The sequence below is a fragment of the Astyanax mexicanus genome, chromosome 3 (genome assembly GCF_023375975.1).
Source record: "Astyanax mexicanus isolate ESR-SI-001 chromosome 3, AstMex3_surface, whole genome shotgun sequence".
NCBI classification, from domain to species: domain Eukaryota; kingdom Metazoa; phylum Chordata; class Actinopteri; order Characiformes; family Acestrorhamphidae; genus Astyanax; species Astyanax mexicanus.
This window is the reverse complement of record NC_064410.1, coordinates 1,335,297-1,350,811: the sequence shown is the minus strand read 5'-3', so window position 1 is coordinate 1,350,811 and position 15,515 is coordinate 1,335,297. Positions and strand designations below refer to the sequence as shown.

Below are 15,515 nucleotides of genomic sequence, written 5' to 3'. Positions count from 1 at the left end.
GCTGAAGAGGCGCCTCAGGTCGCGGTCACTGTCGCTCTGCGCGGTAACTCTACCGCGGCGGCCCACGCTCTCTTCCTCCGTCGGACGCTCACCTTGTCAGGCTCATGTTTGATATCAGCGTAGATCTGATTCGCCGGCCGGAGCGTTTGTTACACACAGGCCGGTAACTTTACCCCCAGAGACAACTGGAATCTGTCAAAGCGGCTGTCTCCTCCGTACCATCCGGGTGGAGATGACACCCGCGCAGAGCACCAGTTCAGATTTGTATTTGTCTTTCCGAAACCACTTAATGTGATCACAGAATTAAAATTTCAGCAAGTCGTTGAATGATTGCTGCGCTGAAGGAGTCGCTGAGCCGAGGTAGAGTTTCCCCAGGCCTTTAAACTTAAATATTCTAAAGCTGGAACTCTTTAGAGTTTTTATTTTACCTTAACTTTGACTTTTAAATACTAAAATACAGCTCTGGAAAATAAATACTTATAAATTATTAAATAAAAATCAGTGAATACTGTGAGTTTTTATTGTCACAGCAGGAATAGCATCAGGCACAATATGTTTGTCTCATCATTGATTTCAGCAGTGCTATTCCAATCAGAAATGTACCTCATCCTTGCTATTCTAATCATTCATGTACCTCAGCAGTGCATTTCTAGTCATAATTTATAATTTATTTCAGCAGTGCTGTTCCGATCATAAATGTACTTTAACAGTGCTATTCATGAATTTATCTCAGATAATACAAACAGAACAAGTTCATATTCATAAAGTTTTTAGAGAGTTCAGAAATCATCAATATTTGGTGGAATAACCCTGAGTTTTTGTTTTCATGCATCTTGGCATCATGTTATACTCCTCCACCAGTCTTACACACTGCTTTTGGATAACTTTATGCTGCTTTACTCCTGGTGTAAAAATTCAAGCAGTTGAATTTGGTTTGATGATCAGCTTGTGATCATCCATCTTCCTCTTGATTATATTCCAGAGGTTTTCAATTTCTTTTCAAAATGAAAGAAACTCATAATTTTTAAGTGCTCTTAGCTGTATAATTCACATTTTGAACTGAATTATGGAAATAAAGTAACTTTTTTTAGTGATATAATTTTTTTTTGAGATGCACTAGTATATTGTTGCTTATGTGTTTAGTCTAGACACGTATATATTAAAAAGTGTCCAAATAAATAAAATTAGCTTGAATGTATTCAGTTTAATAATACATTTTCTATATATTATAACTCTTTGTCGTATCTGCTTTGTTGTTCATTCGTCTCTCTCTACAGGATTTGTTCTCCGTCAGCGCTTACGTCTACGCTCAGAAGCCTCAGCTGGACATTCACAGTTTTGAAGGGAACTTTACCAGGGTAAGAACCTGCTGATTGATCAATTGATCAGTAATCCACACATCTCCTGTACCTGCCACAGGTTCTTCACATGCACTGTATTATAAAGAGAGCAGTGGAAGCCTCGTAATTATACCTCACCAGTAACTCATTAAAGCTCCTTAACATTTCTGCAGTGGTTCACTAGGTGTTTATTTAAGAAATCTCTATATAAAAGACAATAAACATATTTACAATACATTTCAGAATATTAAAAAGTTTAATTTTTGTTCACTTTGTTGTCTTACCCCGAATTTTCCACAACTTATATTTGACAATGCACACAATTATCCATACAATTTCCTTTTGAGATTCTATGAGGTTTTCATAAAAAATTCCATATTTTATAATCTTAAGTCCAAATGTAATTTTTGTGTTTGAAATGGCACTGACAGGGCTTTCTACATTAAAATTCCATTTTATGAGGTTTCTTACTGGGAAATTAGCCAATTAATTTTTTTTAATTTAAATTTAAATTATTTACAAAGTCTGAGTAAATAAATAAATAGTATGGAATGTGATTTCTGGAATAATATATATATATATATTTTTACTTTTTTGTTTTCTTTGGATGGACAGGCGTAGATGTATGTGGCTTCTCCCTGTGAGAGAGAGAGCAGTAGGGAAAGAAAGATGATGGGAAAAGTACACCTTGCGGGACTCGAAGTGTGCAAAAGGCATGTGCTAATTTTCTTAAATAGTCATAACATAACGTGAAATAAACCAATCAGAGTGTCTCACTCTCTTGCTCATCATTCCTTTTAAGAGTAGATCAGGTGAGCTCTGACGGATTTGGCGTATTGCTATTGTAACGGTGCAGCTAGCTAAACTGAGCTGCTGGTCGACGCTGTGAAGATAATTTATAATTTATGACTGAAATTATGTCTTATTTCACTTCACACAAGTTTTTGTTGTGTCTGGGGACAAACCTCAAGCATTTGGGTCCTGACTTAAAACATTTGTGAGGCCTGTATTAAAGATTCTGTGAGTATTTTTTTCTCTCTCATTTTTTAAAACCGGTTTAATCCTATTTTAACCCTTTTTTAATGGTTGAATTATTTTTTTTATTAATATTATAGGGGTTTATTTCCATTATTTTAATGATTTGAGGGAAAATACTCGACTATGTGTGAAATAGAGGTTTTTGTATCTCTCTGAATCCCGAATGTGAAAATGTTGACATGGCATTTTTTGCAGAGGCTGCCAAACTGTAACAGTACAACAATAATGGCTCATTGTCCTTGCATTAGTCTGAATGTCAGGAGTCATCCATCTCTATAACCTTCTGTAACTCTCTCTCTCTCTCTTTCTCTCTCTCTCTCTGACTGTGAGCATAAGCAGTATTAAGCAGCTTCTGCTGAGTCGTCATAGTTCAGTATCATATCAGACAGGTCACTGGATCTGAAACGTGATCGGGCTCTGATGCTTTCTCATCATATGTCTGCGTTTAAGAGCTGTGTGGTTGTTAGCATGAGTAGATATTGCGTAAGTAAACATTCAGCTTTGCCCTTTATCCATCCTGCGTGTTTTTACATCTGTTAATAAAGCAACAGAATACACGAGGGATTGGGTTGTGACCCAAGAAACTGAGCCCTAAAGTTACTGTCAAATATTTTAATTATAGGCCTCCTGCTGTTCATTGTTTAACAATCTGTGCAAATCAGCTGGAAGCCGAATTAAAAACGATTTTGTAAAGAAGAGTGGAACAAAATTCCTCCACAGAGATGTAAAACACTCGTTGCCAGTTATTGATAAAGCTTGATTGCAGTTGTTGCTGCCGAGAGTGACTCAATCAAATTAAATAAATTTAGGGGTTAAACACGTTTGGTTTGAATGAATTTTTCCTTTTAATAAATAAAATTATAATTAAAAATATATATATTTTACAGACCGGATTAGTTTCACTCTTCTACTCAGTGATCAAACTGGAGGACCAGTGAGTCACATGACCTCAGTAGTGTTCAGTAGCTCCTCCATTTCCACTCACTCGGTTACTGTCCAATGCTAATGCTGCTCCAGCAGCGCTAGCCAAGGTTAGAAGCAGACTACAGGCCAATAATACTCACCTCTGAATGGGTAAGTAGCGGTTAGCGCTAATGCTAATACTGCTCCAGTTTTAGTGCTGGAGAACTAAACTGGCTTTACTGCTCCTTAATACCTGACTTGTAGAATTTATACATCAGGAGCACCAGGTCATAAGAAGCACTGTTGATTTTTGGAGAAATTAAAGGATTTTAAGTGCATCTTATTTTTATTATTTTGTGTAGATTTTATGTGCTATTATACAATGACGGTTCTCCTAAAATTTGGTAAAAAAAATATATATATATATTAAATTAGAGTACATCTATATCCGCTTCTTCTTCAGTGTTTCTTCTGACTGTTAAAATATATTTTTCTTTGGGTGAGAGTCTAAAAGTTGCTTAGAATATTCCACATCAAGACCTAACTCTTATTTTCTGGAACCCGCCTCTGCTTTAATCAATTGTAATTTCCTGTAACATGGAGGAAACAGAACTGGATTCAGTGCTTTCATTTATCCAGCCCTGTTGTGTGGAAGATTACTACATCTGCTCAGCAGATATAGACAGAGTAACACAGGCAGAAGTGTGTGTGTGTGTGTGTGTGTGTGTGTTTATGCAGCTTCAGTGTGTGTGTGGGCTTTATTCTCACTATATATTACGAACCCTGTGGCTCTGGATAATTACAGATAATCTGTGTTCATAAAACCGCAGTATTGTCTGTGTTCAGATAAATGCTGTTCATATTTTATGTGTTCATTTTTGTTTGCTAACAAAAAAGCATCTTTTTTTCTGTCCTTTTGTTAATTATACATATGTTTTTTTTGTTTTTGTTTTTTTACTTTTCTGGGTTATATTGGTATATACATTTAATCTGTTTTTTATATTATATTCATGTTTTGTTTTGTTTTTTTTTCTCTCTTTTTACAGGAGGACTGTGACCCTCCCATTCACGAAAGTCTGAGTATCGAGAACACGCTTTGGGCGAGTACTGTGGTTGCATCTGGTGAGCAAATCCCCCTTTTCTCTTTTTCTATTTTTCTCTTTTTCTCTTTTTTTTTAACTTTTTCACATGCACCCACCAACCCCAGCGTGCAAGATGTTCTTTTTAGTGATTTGTTCCTGTTAGACTGCAGAAATGCTCAGGTGTGAACTTTTCTCATGGTTTCGTAAAGGTTAAAACCCTTATTTTGTCTTAATACTGGATGTTAATATTTATATTTAATGGAATTTTAGTTTCGTTTGGAAGGGGAATCTACAATACTTGGCAACTTCATGCTATTGTTTAAAAAATAAAGCAACTGACTGCAAAGTCAATTCCAGTATTTGTTGTGTGAGTCTGTGGGGCCTTTTGTACACCCTACGCAAGGCACGAATCAACGCTCATTGCTATCTTACTCCCCGTCAACAGTTTGTTTTTATGCCTTGCTCGTGTGCTGTTAAAATAACTTCGGAGTTTAGGAATAAATCTACGCAGATGGTACTACGTGCTATTGCTATCTTGGCGGAAGAAAACACAGGTGCGCCACTGACCGATTAAAACCCTGACAACAGTCAACAGTTAAAGCCACTTCCTATAGGAGCGTCAAAGTCAGAGCGTACCCGGCTCTTAAAGGTAAAAGTGACACTGATAATAAAAAAAAATACAATACTTACAGCTGCACTAGTGTTTATTTCCTCTGTTAGCTATGCCATATTTAACCTCAATAACTCAAGAACATTACAGTATTTTTATTTAAAAGCATCAAAACTACCCTGAGTTATTATAATACAGTAAAAAAGTCAATGTTTTTAGTTTTAGTTTTTATGTTATTTAAGTAGAGATGCATATTTAAATGGAAGTCATTTAAATTTCTGTTTAGTACTAAATAGTACTTAGTTTATTTTGTGCCAATAAACTAATTTAAGTTTTTTATACCATTGTTTCAATAATAACTAAACATTTATTTAAAAAAAGCCTTTAGACAAAATTTAGATTTATCACAAAATTGTTGTTGTGTGTTGTTTTTTAGTTTTAGGTTTTTTTTGTAGTTTTTATTTAAGTAGAGATGCATATTTAAATGGAAGTCATTTATATGGCTATTAAATATATATTTTTTAATTTTGTGCTAAAAATGGTAATTTTCATACGTTGTTTAAAAGTGGTACTTTATGATACCGTTGTGTCAATAATGATAAAAAAAAACGTATAGGAAAATTTGGATTTATCACAAAATTGTTGTTGTGTGTTGTTTTTAGTTTTAGTTTTTTTTTTGTAGTTTTTATTTAAGTAGAGATGCATATTTAAATGGAAGTCATTTACATGGCTATTAAATATTTTTTATTTATTTTGTGCTAAACATGGTCATTTTTCATACGTTGTTTAAAAATGTTAAAAGTACTTTTTGATACCGTTGGTTCAATAATGATAAAAAAAAAAAAAAAAAAAAAAAAAAAAAATTGGATTTATCAAAAAATTGTTGTTGTGTGTTGTTTTTAGTTTTATTTTTTTTAGTATTTTTTTATTTAAGTAGAGATGCATATTTAAAATGCATATATTTTTTATTTATTGTGTGCTAAAATTGGTAATTTTTCATACGCTATTTAAAAATTTTATCGTTTTTTTTATACTGTTGTTTCAATAATGATAAAAAAACAAAAAAAAAAACAATCTTAAGAGACAATTAGGATGTGTTATTTCTGCTTGGCCTGAGTCCCTTTCTTTAACTGCGTTTTAACTAAAGATTGAGATTTTCGCTGGAGGCGATTTCTCTGAAAGGCAGAGAAATATGATGAGCTGTTAATGGGATCTGAAGCTTCTGTTGACACAACTCCCCCCCCAAAGCACAGGTCTCAGAACAGCCGTGCCGCTGCTCTTTCCCTGCAGTCTACACGAGTCGTGCAGCAGGAATCTGATCCTAATCGCGCAGGATCCTCGCCGCTCCCCTTAGACCTTCCTACTTGTGTTAGCGATCACCTTTTCATTGATCTGCGGTCGTTCCTCGCTCGGTTCTCCCGCCCTGTCCTTCATCAGAGTCATCCCTCCCTCCCTCCTCTCCTCACTCTGTACTCAAACTTAGACACCTGACATCATCCCTTCTTCTTCCACGGAGCCTCAACACAAGATCCCTGCAGGTGGAAAGAGATACCCCCTTCAGTCCTGCTCCATTAACAGCCTAAATATAGAGCTGCAGGACGCTCTCGTCATGCTGGATGACTTTGATCATCACTTTGGTGTCTTACTGAACCAATTGTTGACAAAAATATCTTATTTTTATATGTTGTTTTAGTTTACATGCCAGTTTATACGTTTAAAAACTGAGTCAGCGAAGAAAAAATAAGATTATGTAAAGTTATAGTTATGGACAGTTGGTCATTCTAGAATTACTGTATTTTTCCGGTATTTAATCCGGTGCTCCTTATGTATGAATTATACCGTAGCCTGTCGGTTTACCGTATTTAAACAAGCTACGTGGGTTGAACCGCTAGCTAATCAACCTGTCTTACCTGAACACTCAGGGTTCCTCAGTGTAGCGCTGTCGGGCAGCATTTACTAGAGCTACTTGCCACTATTGCTAATGCTAATGCTGCTGCACCCAGCCTTAGTGTAAATCTGGAAATCTAAGCTTACTGTAAATAAACAGAAGCGCTTTACTCACACAAATAAAGTTTTCAAGAGAGAAATCTGTGTAGATTAAAGTCCAGTGCTCGTTTAATAAAAAAAAATGTTTTTTTAAGGATTACAGTTGTGTTTACTTTACTGATAATAATGCACTCCAAATATCTCTATATATTCAGGATTAAAGTTAAATAAATGATACTGGACAGATATAATCTGTCTCTATTAGATATATAATGGGAAATGAGAACAGTGCAAATTTTTCTTTTGAAAAAAAAAAAGGGGTGGGTGATATGGCACCATATTTCAGGGTAAATGTTGGTGATATTTTTTGCGTATGATACGATATGGCACACCCCTAGATCAGGTTAATATCATATTTGTCATTATATTACATAACAGACAGCTGCTTTGTTGTTTTGTAAAGTGTATTTAAAAAGATTGAAGGCTTTCTTTTCTCCTTTACTTTGATACTGATGCCACATGTTTCATTTCTAATTCGTTTACCTTAATGAATCCGCCAATTACCTGCTGCAGTATCGATCAGACCTTATTAAGCTGCTTTGTAATGGTTGATTTTTAGACGCAGGACATATTGAGTCATTCATTTCCTGCCGTCACATCTGGGAAAGCTGTTGTTTTCTGTGGATTTCTGAGAGGAGGGACTTTTCTATGGACTATTGTTTTATTTAATTTATTTTATTGGTTCTTGTTCTTTGTCCTGCAGGTACTGTAATAGGAGTTGTAATATATACAGGAAAGGAGACGAGGAGTGTACTGAACACGTCTCAGTCCAAGAACAAGGTGCGTCATTGCTTTCTATGTTCTGAAAAGAGTTTCTTTAATTTATGAGGCTTTAATGCGTGAATACCATATAATAAATCAATATGTACAATATACCGTATTTTTCATACTATAAGGAGCACTTAAAATCCTTTTATTTTCCCAAAAAATCAATAGTACACCTTATGTATGAGTTCTATCAGTCAGGTATTAAGGAGCAGTAAAGACACTCCACTGAAGTACAGAGTTATACAGGAGTTTCAGTTTAGTTCTCAAACACTGAGACTGGAGCACTATTAGCATTAGCCGCTAACTGCGCTAAGCGCTAGCTCTTTAGCTGTTCAGAGGTGAGTATTATTGGCCTGTAGTCTGAGAGTTTACTGTGTTAGCTCTTATCACCCTGGCTTACCGAACGGAGCTCTCAGTGTTCCTTAGTGTAGCGCTAGCGGTTAGCCGCTAATGCTAATGCTAATGCTCCAGCCTTAGTGCTGGAGAAATTTGAGAACCTAAACTTGCTGGAAATAAACGAAAGAGCTTTACTCACCCAAATAAACTAAATAACTAATTTTTCAGGACAGAAATTGTTAAAATAAAGTCTTTTTTGATGTTAAAAGTAAGTCTAATTCCCGCTGAATTAGAAGTTCCTCATAGTGTCTCTTAAAATGCATCTTATAATCCAGTGCGTCATTTAGTCTGAAAAATATGGTATATAGTTCAACATGGAAAAAAATATTACAATATAGACAATGTAGTGTAAAAGGTTTACAGGCCATTGCAGTGGAGCTAACCCGCCTGGACGTGGACGGAAGAGAAAAAAAGTTGATTTGCTTCAAAGTTGTGTAAGGTATTATCCCCATAAAAAAAAAATAATAATAATCTGTTGATTAGCAGCTGTGTAAAGTTGCTTATGATGATGAACATAAGACATATTTATATGTTAACCTGTCTGTTTCTCTGTGTTATACTTAATCTGAATCCTCTTTGACCTCCCAGTGTAAGAAAGGAAAGAGTGAGGACGAGGACATGATAGAGACGGTGATCCGTCTCTCAGGACAGGTGTTCTGTCGCTGGCTTTAGTGATAGATTTGGACATGTCTCTGTAAAAGGGCAGGGCTGGATGTTAATGAATCTGGAGGGAATTGCCTTTTTCCACTGTCACTGTTTTAAACCCCCTGAATGATGGGTCAGCACTAATCCCAATTAATTACCATCTACCAATAATATCACACACTGGTAAAAAACACAGGGGTTATAAATTGGTGTTATAAAGTGTTTACATATAGAAGAACCAGAGAGAGAGTGTGTGTGTGTGAGTGTGTGTGTGTGAGAGAAAGTAAGAGAGAAAGAGAGAGAGAAAGAAAGAGAGCGAGAAAGAGTGAAAGACTGAGTGAGAGTGGGAGTGAGCACGAGTGGCAGAAAGAGAGAGTGCAAGTGAGTGAGTGAGTGATTGAAATGGGGAGAGTAAGAGCGAGAGTAAGAGAGCATGGCGAGAGAGAGAAAGGCAGAGAGAAAGTGAAAGAGAGAGCGCGAGTGAGAGATTGTGCTAGCGCCAGAAAGATTGAGAGAAAAGAGAGGGCGCTAGTGAGAGAGAGAGAGCATGATTGAGAGCACGAGTGAGAGACCGTGCGAGTGACAGAGAAAGAGAGAGAGAAAAGAGAGGGCACGAGTGAGAGAAAGACAGCACGAATGAGAGCGCGAGTGAGAGAGAGAGTGTGAATGAGAGACTTTGTGAGTGCCAGAAAGATTGAGAGTGAGAGAGAAAGAGCGTGTTTGTGTGCGCTCTCTGTTTCTTTCGTAGGAAGCTATCGCGTCATTTTTTTTGTATCGAAAATAAGCACAGATTTTTTTTAGATCTTGCGGTTCTCTGGAGTAACAAAACATTTCAACTGATGCATTTTTGGTATCGAATTTCGATACTTAGCTTCAATCGTCCCTCTTTGATACTAAACATCAAACGACGTGTTTTCTTTTATCTCAGCAGTTCGCAGTTCATTATGTTGTGAAGATTATTTGGTCACTTCTCCGTTGTGACTCTGTTCTCTCTATATATGAGATGATTTAGACGGTGGAGGATTCGACTGAGGTGCTGAGGTTACAGCTCTTGCTCTCGCTCTGGAACTCGCTCTGGAACTCGCTCTGGAACTCGCTCTCGCTCTCGCTCTGGAACTCGCTCTGGAACTCGCTCTGGCTCTTGCGATAGGGCCGCTGTTTTGTGAAAGCTCTCCGACTGAGTGGAATCCAATATCTGAAGGAGATGATGTCAGAAGTGCCGATAGAGAGAGAGAGAGAGAGAGCGCGCGATGGCGGGGCGACAGTCGATACGGTGCAGAGAAAGTCACCGGGAACGCATTCACCACTTATAATCTGTTGTGACACCGTTCACACAAAGCTCTGGCGCAAAGTTGCTGACAGCATGTCAGCTATCGCATTACACTGCGAGTGTGTGTGTGTGTGTGTGTATTATAGAGTAGTGTTCTCTGAGAACATCGCTCTGCCATCAGTTTGAGTGACATGACAACGGTGAGGATAGATTGTCTCTTTGTCGCGAGAGAACGAATCGAACACAAGCACTTATGTTATCCTGCTGCTGCTGCTGCTGAGATGTAATGAAGTCCAGGCATTCATTACATCAGGGGTGTCCAAACTACGGCCTGCGGGCCATTTGCGGCCCGTTTCCTTTTTTGGAGCGGCCCGCGAGGTATTTTAGAAATAGAATGAAAGTTGGCCCGCTGTTAAGCAGGTTTTTTATAATGTGAGATTCAAAGTTTGAACACTAGGTGTCAGAAACGGGCCAAAGAGTCTAAAAGCGGAGAGGCTGCGCATTTCTAGCGCAGAAAAACGAGCCAAAGAGTCTAAAAGCGGTGAGAGTGAAGTTGAAGCGCAGAAAAAACGGGCAAAGAGTCTAAAAGCGGAGAGAGTGCGCAGTTTTAGCACTAAAAAACGGGCCAAAGAGTCTAAAAGCAGAGAGGCTGCACAGTTTTAGCGCAGAAAACCGGGCCAAAGAGTCTAAAAGCGGAGAGGCTGCGCAGTTTTAGCGCAGAAAAATGAGCCAAAGAGTCTAAAAGGCAGTGAGAGTGAAGTTGAAGCGCAGAAAAAACGGGCAAAGAGTCTAAAACCGGAGAGAGTGCGCAGTTTTAGCACCAAAAAACGGGCCAAAGAGTCTAAAAGCAGAGAGGCTGCACAGTTTTAGCGCAGAAAAGCGGGCCAAAGAGTCTAAAAGCAGAGAGGCTGCACAGTTTTAGCGCAGAAAAGCGGGCCAAAGAGTCTAAAAGTTGCCGTAATTAAGGAGTTTGATATTAAGAGACATCATGAAATGATCCAATACTTTTTGGCAATGCAGTATAAAAAAATGCCTAAAATCATAATTTGTTTCTTGAAAAAGTTTTGTTTATCAGTTGAGCACAACTTTTAAGTACTTTTTGTAAGTTTTGAGTAACTCAACAGAGCAACAGTTAAATCTTTCTAAAGGTCTAAACAACCTAGAGTCCTACAACCTAAAGAAAGATGCCCTCAAGAACGAATAAAATTGTTGTTCGCTTCCTTTCCTTCTGTTTCTTGCAAATGGTTTTGTTTATCGATTGATCACAACGTTTTTAAGTACTTTTACGTTTTTAGTTTTTAGTAACCTTCTACAGGCCTTTACAACCTAGAGTCCCGGAACCTAGTTGTGTAGAAACCCACCGCCTCTGGAAAGACTGAACTTGTTGTTGTTGTTGATCTGGTCCTGTTGAGTGGTCTGGCCGTGTTTATATTTTGGTAAGCCATAGCCCTGAGATTCCTCACAATACACTTTTGTGTGACTTGTGCGAGTGTGTCCGGCCCTTAAGCCGTGTGTACCATATCATTATCTGGTTGCAGGTCCACACGGTGTGCTTGTCCGGCAGCACAATGCCATATTGTTGAAACACACTCAAGACTGGGACTCAATATAGTTGATGGATTTCGCAGCATGAATATTCATGCGGTGGCATACAAAGTCGTCATCAGATTTCACACAGCAAACACAGGGCGGCGAGGGGCAGGTTGAGCCGTTCCTTTCACTTTAAATGGGCCCGGGATGAATGGGGTAAAATATGCACTCTGTATTCATTGATAGCATCTTTAGCTGGAGGTAATTGAGGCTCTTTTTCTCCGGGGCTGAATGAATAATGACTTCATCAGATCCCGATCCAGCCTCACGAGAAAGGGGAGGACTGGAGAGAGAAAAAAAAAACTCGGACGCTCATTGTTTTGCCCTTATAAAGGGGGGGATTCCTCTCTCTTTCAGCTGGGAACTGTGTCTTCTGTCTTAATTTTTCTCTGTTTTAATCCCGCCGCCCCCCTCGCTCTATTTTCCCCACTAGCTGAAGCATGAAGCATGCAGCGACATTAAAAACCACAGCTGATAAATCAGCAATCACTCACTTCCCCCAGTTCATCCAGGTCTCTGGGGATTGGGACACGACCGGTGATGTTTTTGCTTCCTTTCCCTCCTCCTTTTTTTTCAATCACCCCTTTTTCCCCCTCCTAAAAAAAGGAGGGCCTATGTGTTGTGTTATGTGTGTTGCTGTTTTTATGAGCACGCTCACATGAAAGAGCCCTGTGTTGTTGGGAGGCGCTGTTGCTGGGCCTCAGCGAAAGGGAAAAGAGGACGACGACTTCTTTTTTGACATCATTTTCCCACATATTTAATTGGCTGAGGGGCGCACTTGAAAATGAAAATGAAAGGGGAAGCTCAAGCCCTTTTGTCAGGGAAAAAAAAAGAGGAAAAAAACACTTATAAAGGATTATAAGGATTTTTATTCCTATTTTACTTCAAGTTCTTTTTTTTATATGGAAGAGACAACAAGTGGGAGGTTTATGCAGACGCAGACATTCCAGTCATCTGTCATTTATACATATACACACATAGACACACATAGACGTTTATGACAGCTTGAGAAATTCCACAGTTAGTTTAAGACTTGTTGTTAAATTTGAGTTTCATGCAGATATACTGATTTTTTTTTTTTTTTAAGAAAGAAAAAACTATGCCCCAAGTAAAATAATGGTTAGAATGTGAGAATATTAAAATATTATTACAATATCAGAATTACATTTTTAGAATGAAAGGATACACCCAGGAGGCTCTAGATCAGTGGTGTCCAAACTACGGCCGGCAGGCCCCTCCAAAAAAGAAACGGGCCGCAAATGTCCCGTGGACCGTAGTTTTTTAGAGGTATTTTAGAAATAGAATGAAAGTTGGCCCGTTGTAAAACAGCTTTTTATAATGTGAAATTCAAAGTTTGAACTCTAGGTGTCAGAAACGGGCCAAAGAGTCTAAAAGAGGAGAGAGTGTTCAGTTGTAGCGCAGAAAAACCGGCAAACGAGTCTAAAAGCGGAGAGAGTGTTCAGTTGTAGTGCAGAAAAACGGGCAAACGAGTCTAAAAGCGGAGAGAGTGTTCAGTTGTAGTGCAGAAAAACGGGCCAAAGAGTCTAAAAGTTTCTCGTTTTTCTTCACTCTCAGGTGGGCCTGTTGGACCTGGAGCTGAACCGTCTGACGAAGGCCCTGTTTCTCGCCCAGGTGGTTCTGTCCGTGGTCATGGTGGCGCTGCAGGGTTTTATCGGGCCCTGGTTCCGAAACCTGTTCCGCTTCGTGGTTCTTTTCTCTTATATCATCCCCATCAGGTTGAGTATTGTGATTTATTATCATCCCTGTATAGAAACACTTTTATTATTTATTATATATCATATCGTATATGCATTAATAGAATTTCATTTTCATTTTGTTGCAGTAGTGTAGTCTTGAAATTTTCTCAAACTGAAGGGGCATTAGCCCCCATTGCCACCCACCCCCCCTCTCCTAGAACCACCACTGCTACCTTGTCAATAGTTCTTCCAGTTACATTACGGTTAAACAATCATTAAGATAGAAAATAAAATACAGTAGGTTTAGTTAAAAGTTTAAAGTCTGTAAGTTTGGGGATTTATCTGTGGGATTTAGCTCCCTCTCTGGTGAGAATGGGTAATTGCACAGAGCATGCGGAAGAATCGTTATAAACTGGGCAGTGTGATGCGGTCTTCTCCTTTCAGAGCGGATGAATGAATCCGATTCCAGGTTATGTTCAGTCAGAGAGAGAGAAAGAGTTTCTTTGGTTTTACTGTGAGTGCATGGAGGAGCTACTGAGTTCTGAGTTTCCTCTTCTGAAGTCCCCGTTGCTCCACCAGCCGCTCGCGTTCAGTAAAACTGAGCGGTATCCTCTTTTAGAGGCTGTACGTGTGACGTAAGTACGTCAAGAGGTGTGACGTGGCCAGAAGAAGAACAAAAAAGTGACCCGATACTCCATTTTTAGAATGAGTTCATTAATTAGGATTAACAGGGATGGTCGCTCCAGCACACTGGTACCATTAAACACAATTTCTTTTTCCTTATTTACTCAGAAATGCTTCTGCTTTTAGGTTAGAAACTAAATAATACGGACTGTTACTTTAATTTAAGAGTATATATATATGTATTTTTTGTTTTGTCTATCTTTACTGGTAGTTTGCGTGAGGTTGTAGACCTTGTTTCTGAAGCTGCTGAGTGTCTGTGTGTCTCTCTGATTAGCCTGAGGGTGAATCTGGACATGGGAAAGTCAGCATATGGCTGGTTGATAATGAAGGATGAGAATATCCCGGGCACGGTGGTGAGGACCAGCACTATCCCTGAAGAGATGGGCCGTCTGGTCTACCTGCTCACAGACAAGACAGGTAACAGAGCCCACGAGGCTGATCTGAGTGAAGAAGCACACATTACTTATTTACACCAGGATCTTCTGCTTAATTCTCTGTATAGTTGCAGTGTATTGCATTATCATAGCTATTTTTATAATAACTTTTAAATGTATTAATGTAATTCACACAGGAATGTGAATATAATATGGGAAACTATTAAAAACATTGCATTACAAAACAATTAATTGTTTTTTTGTAATCAAGCTTGAATTAAGGTATTCTCTCTGTACACACCGAATTAAACTATTGATCTTCATCATTATGATTTAATGATATAGGTTTTTCTTTCTCCAGGCACTCTCACCCAGAATGAGATGGTGTTTAAGAGGCTTCATCTGGGCACTGTATCGTATGGAACTGATACCATGGATGAGATTCAGAGTCATATCATACAGTCATATGCTCAGGTAAGAAGGGAATTCCGCCCCCATGTTGAAATGGAAGCGAGGCTTGGGGGGGTGGGGGGGATGTTTTTGTGGGACCCGAAAAAACGTTGTCTCCGTAATATTTAGAAACTGAAAAACTTCATCTCAAAAAAAATTTGGACCCCCAAAATATGCTGTCTCCGAAAAACTTTGTCTCCAGAAAAATTTGGGACGTGAAAAACTTTGTCTCAAATTGTTTTGCGACATGAAAAAACTTTGTCTCTGAAAAAATTTCGAAACCCAAAAAACTTTATTTTCTTAAAATTGATACCCGAAAAAAAACTGAAAAACTTTGTCTCCTGAAGTTTGGGACCTGAAAAAAACTAAAAAAAAAATTCCGAACTGAAAAACTTTGTTTCAAAAAAAAATTTGGAATCCGAAAAAACCTTGTCTCCAAAAATTGTGGGACCCAAAAAAACTTAATCCAGTAGAACCACTTTGGGAAGTGATAGAATGGGAGAATGGGGGATAAATCTGATGGAGTTAAAGTAGACATTTATTTACATCAGTAAAGACCAAAATCTGATCAGATAAATTAATTATTATTCCTAATAATGTGTTTATTGAGTGTATATTAGTG

General features: G+C 38.3%; 1 protein-coding gene across 4 annotated transcripts in view; it reads left to right on the top strand.

Annotated features, from left to right (window-relative positions):
• The window catches only part of atp9b (ATPase phospholipid transporting 9B), a 54,168-nt gene that overhangs the window by 15,265 nt on the left and 23,388 nt on the right, over window positions 1-15,515 (top strand). For all 4 annotated transcript variants that reach the window (XM_022667343.2, XM_022667342.2, XM_049475714.1 and 1 more), the window contains 6 exons: window positions 1,278-1,358; window positions 4,328-4,403; window positions 7,723-7,799; window positions 13,264-13,424; window positions 14,344-14,486; window positions 14,805-14,917. In XM_022667343.2, coding sequence (XP_022523064.2) covers window positions 1,278-1,358; window positions 4,328-4,403; window positions 7,723-7,799; window positions 13,264-13,424; window positions 14,344-14,486; window positions 14,805-14,917 — 651 coding nt within the window. The remainder of the gene's footprint in view (window positions 1-1,277; window positions 1,359-4,327; window positions 4,404-7,722; window positions 7,800-13,263; window positions 13,425-14,343; window positions 14,487-14,804; window positions 14,918-15,515) is intronic.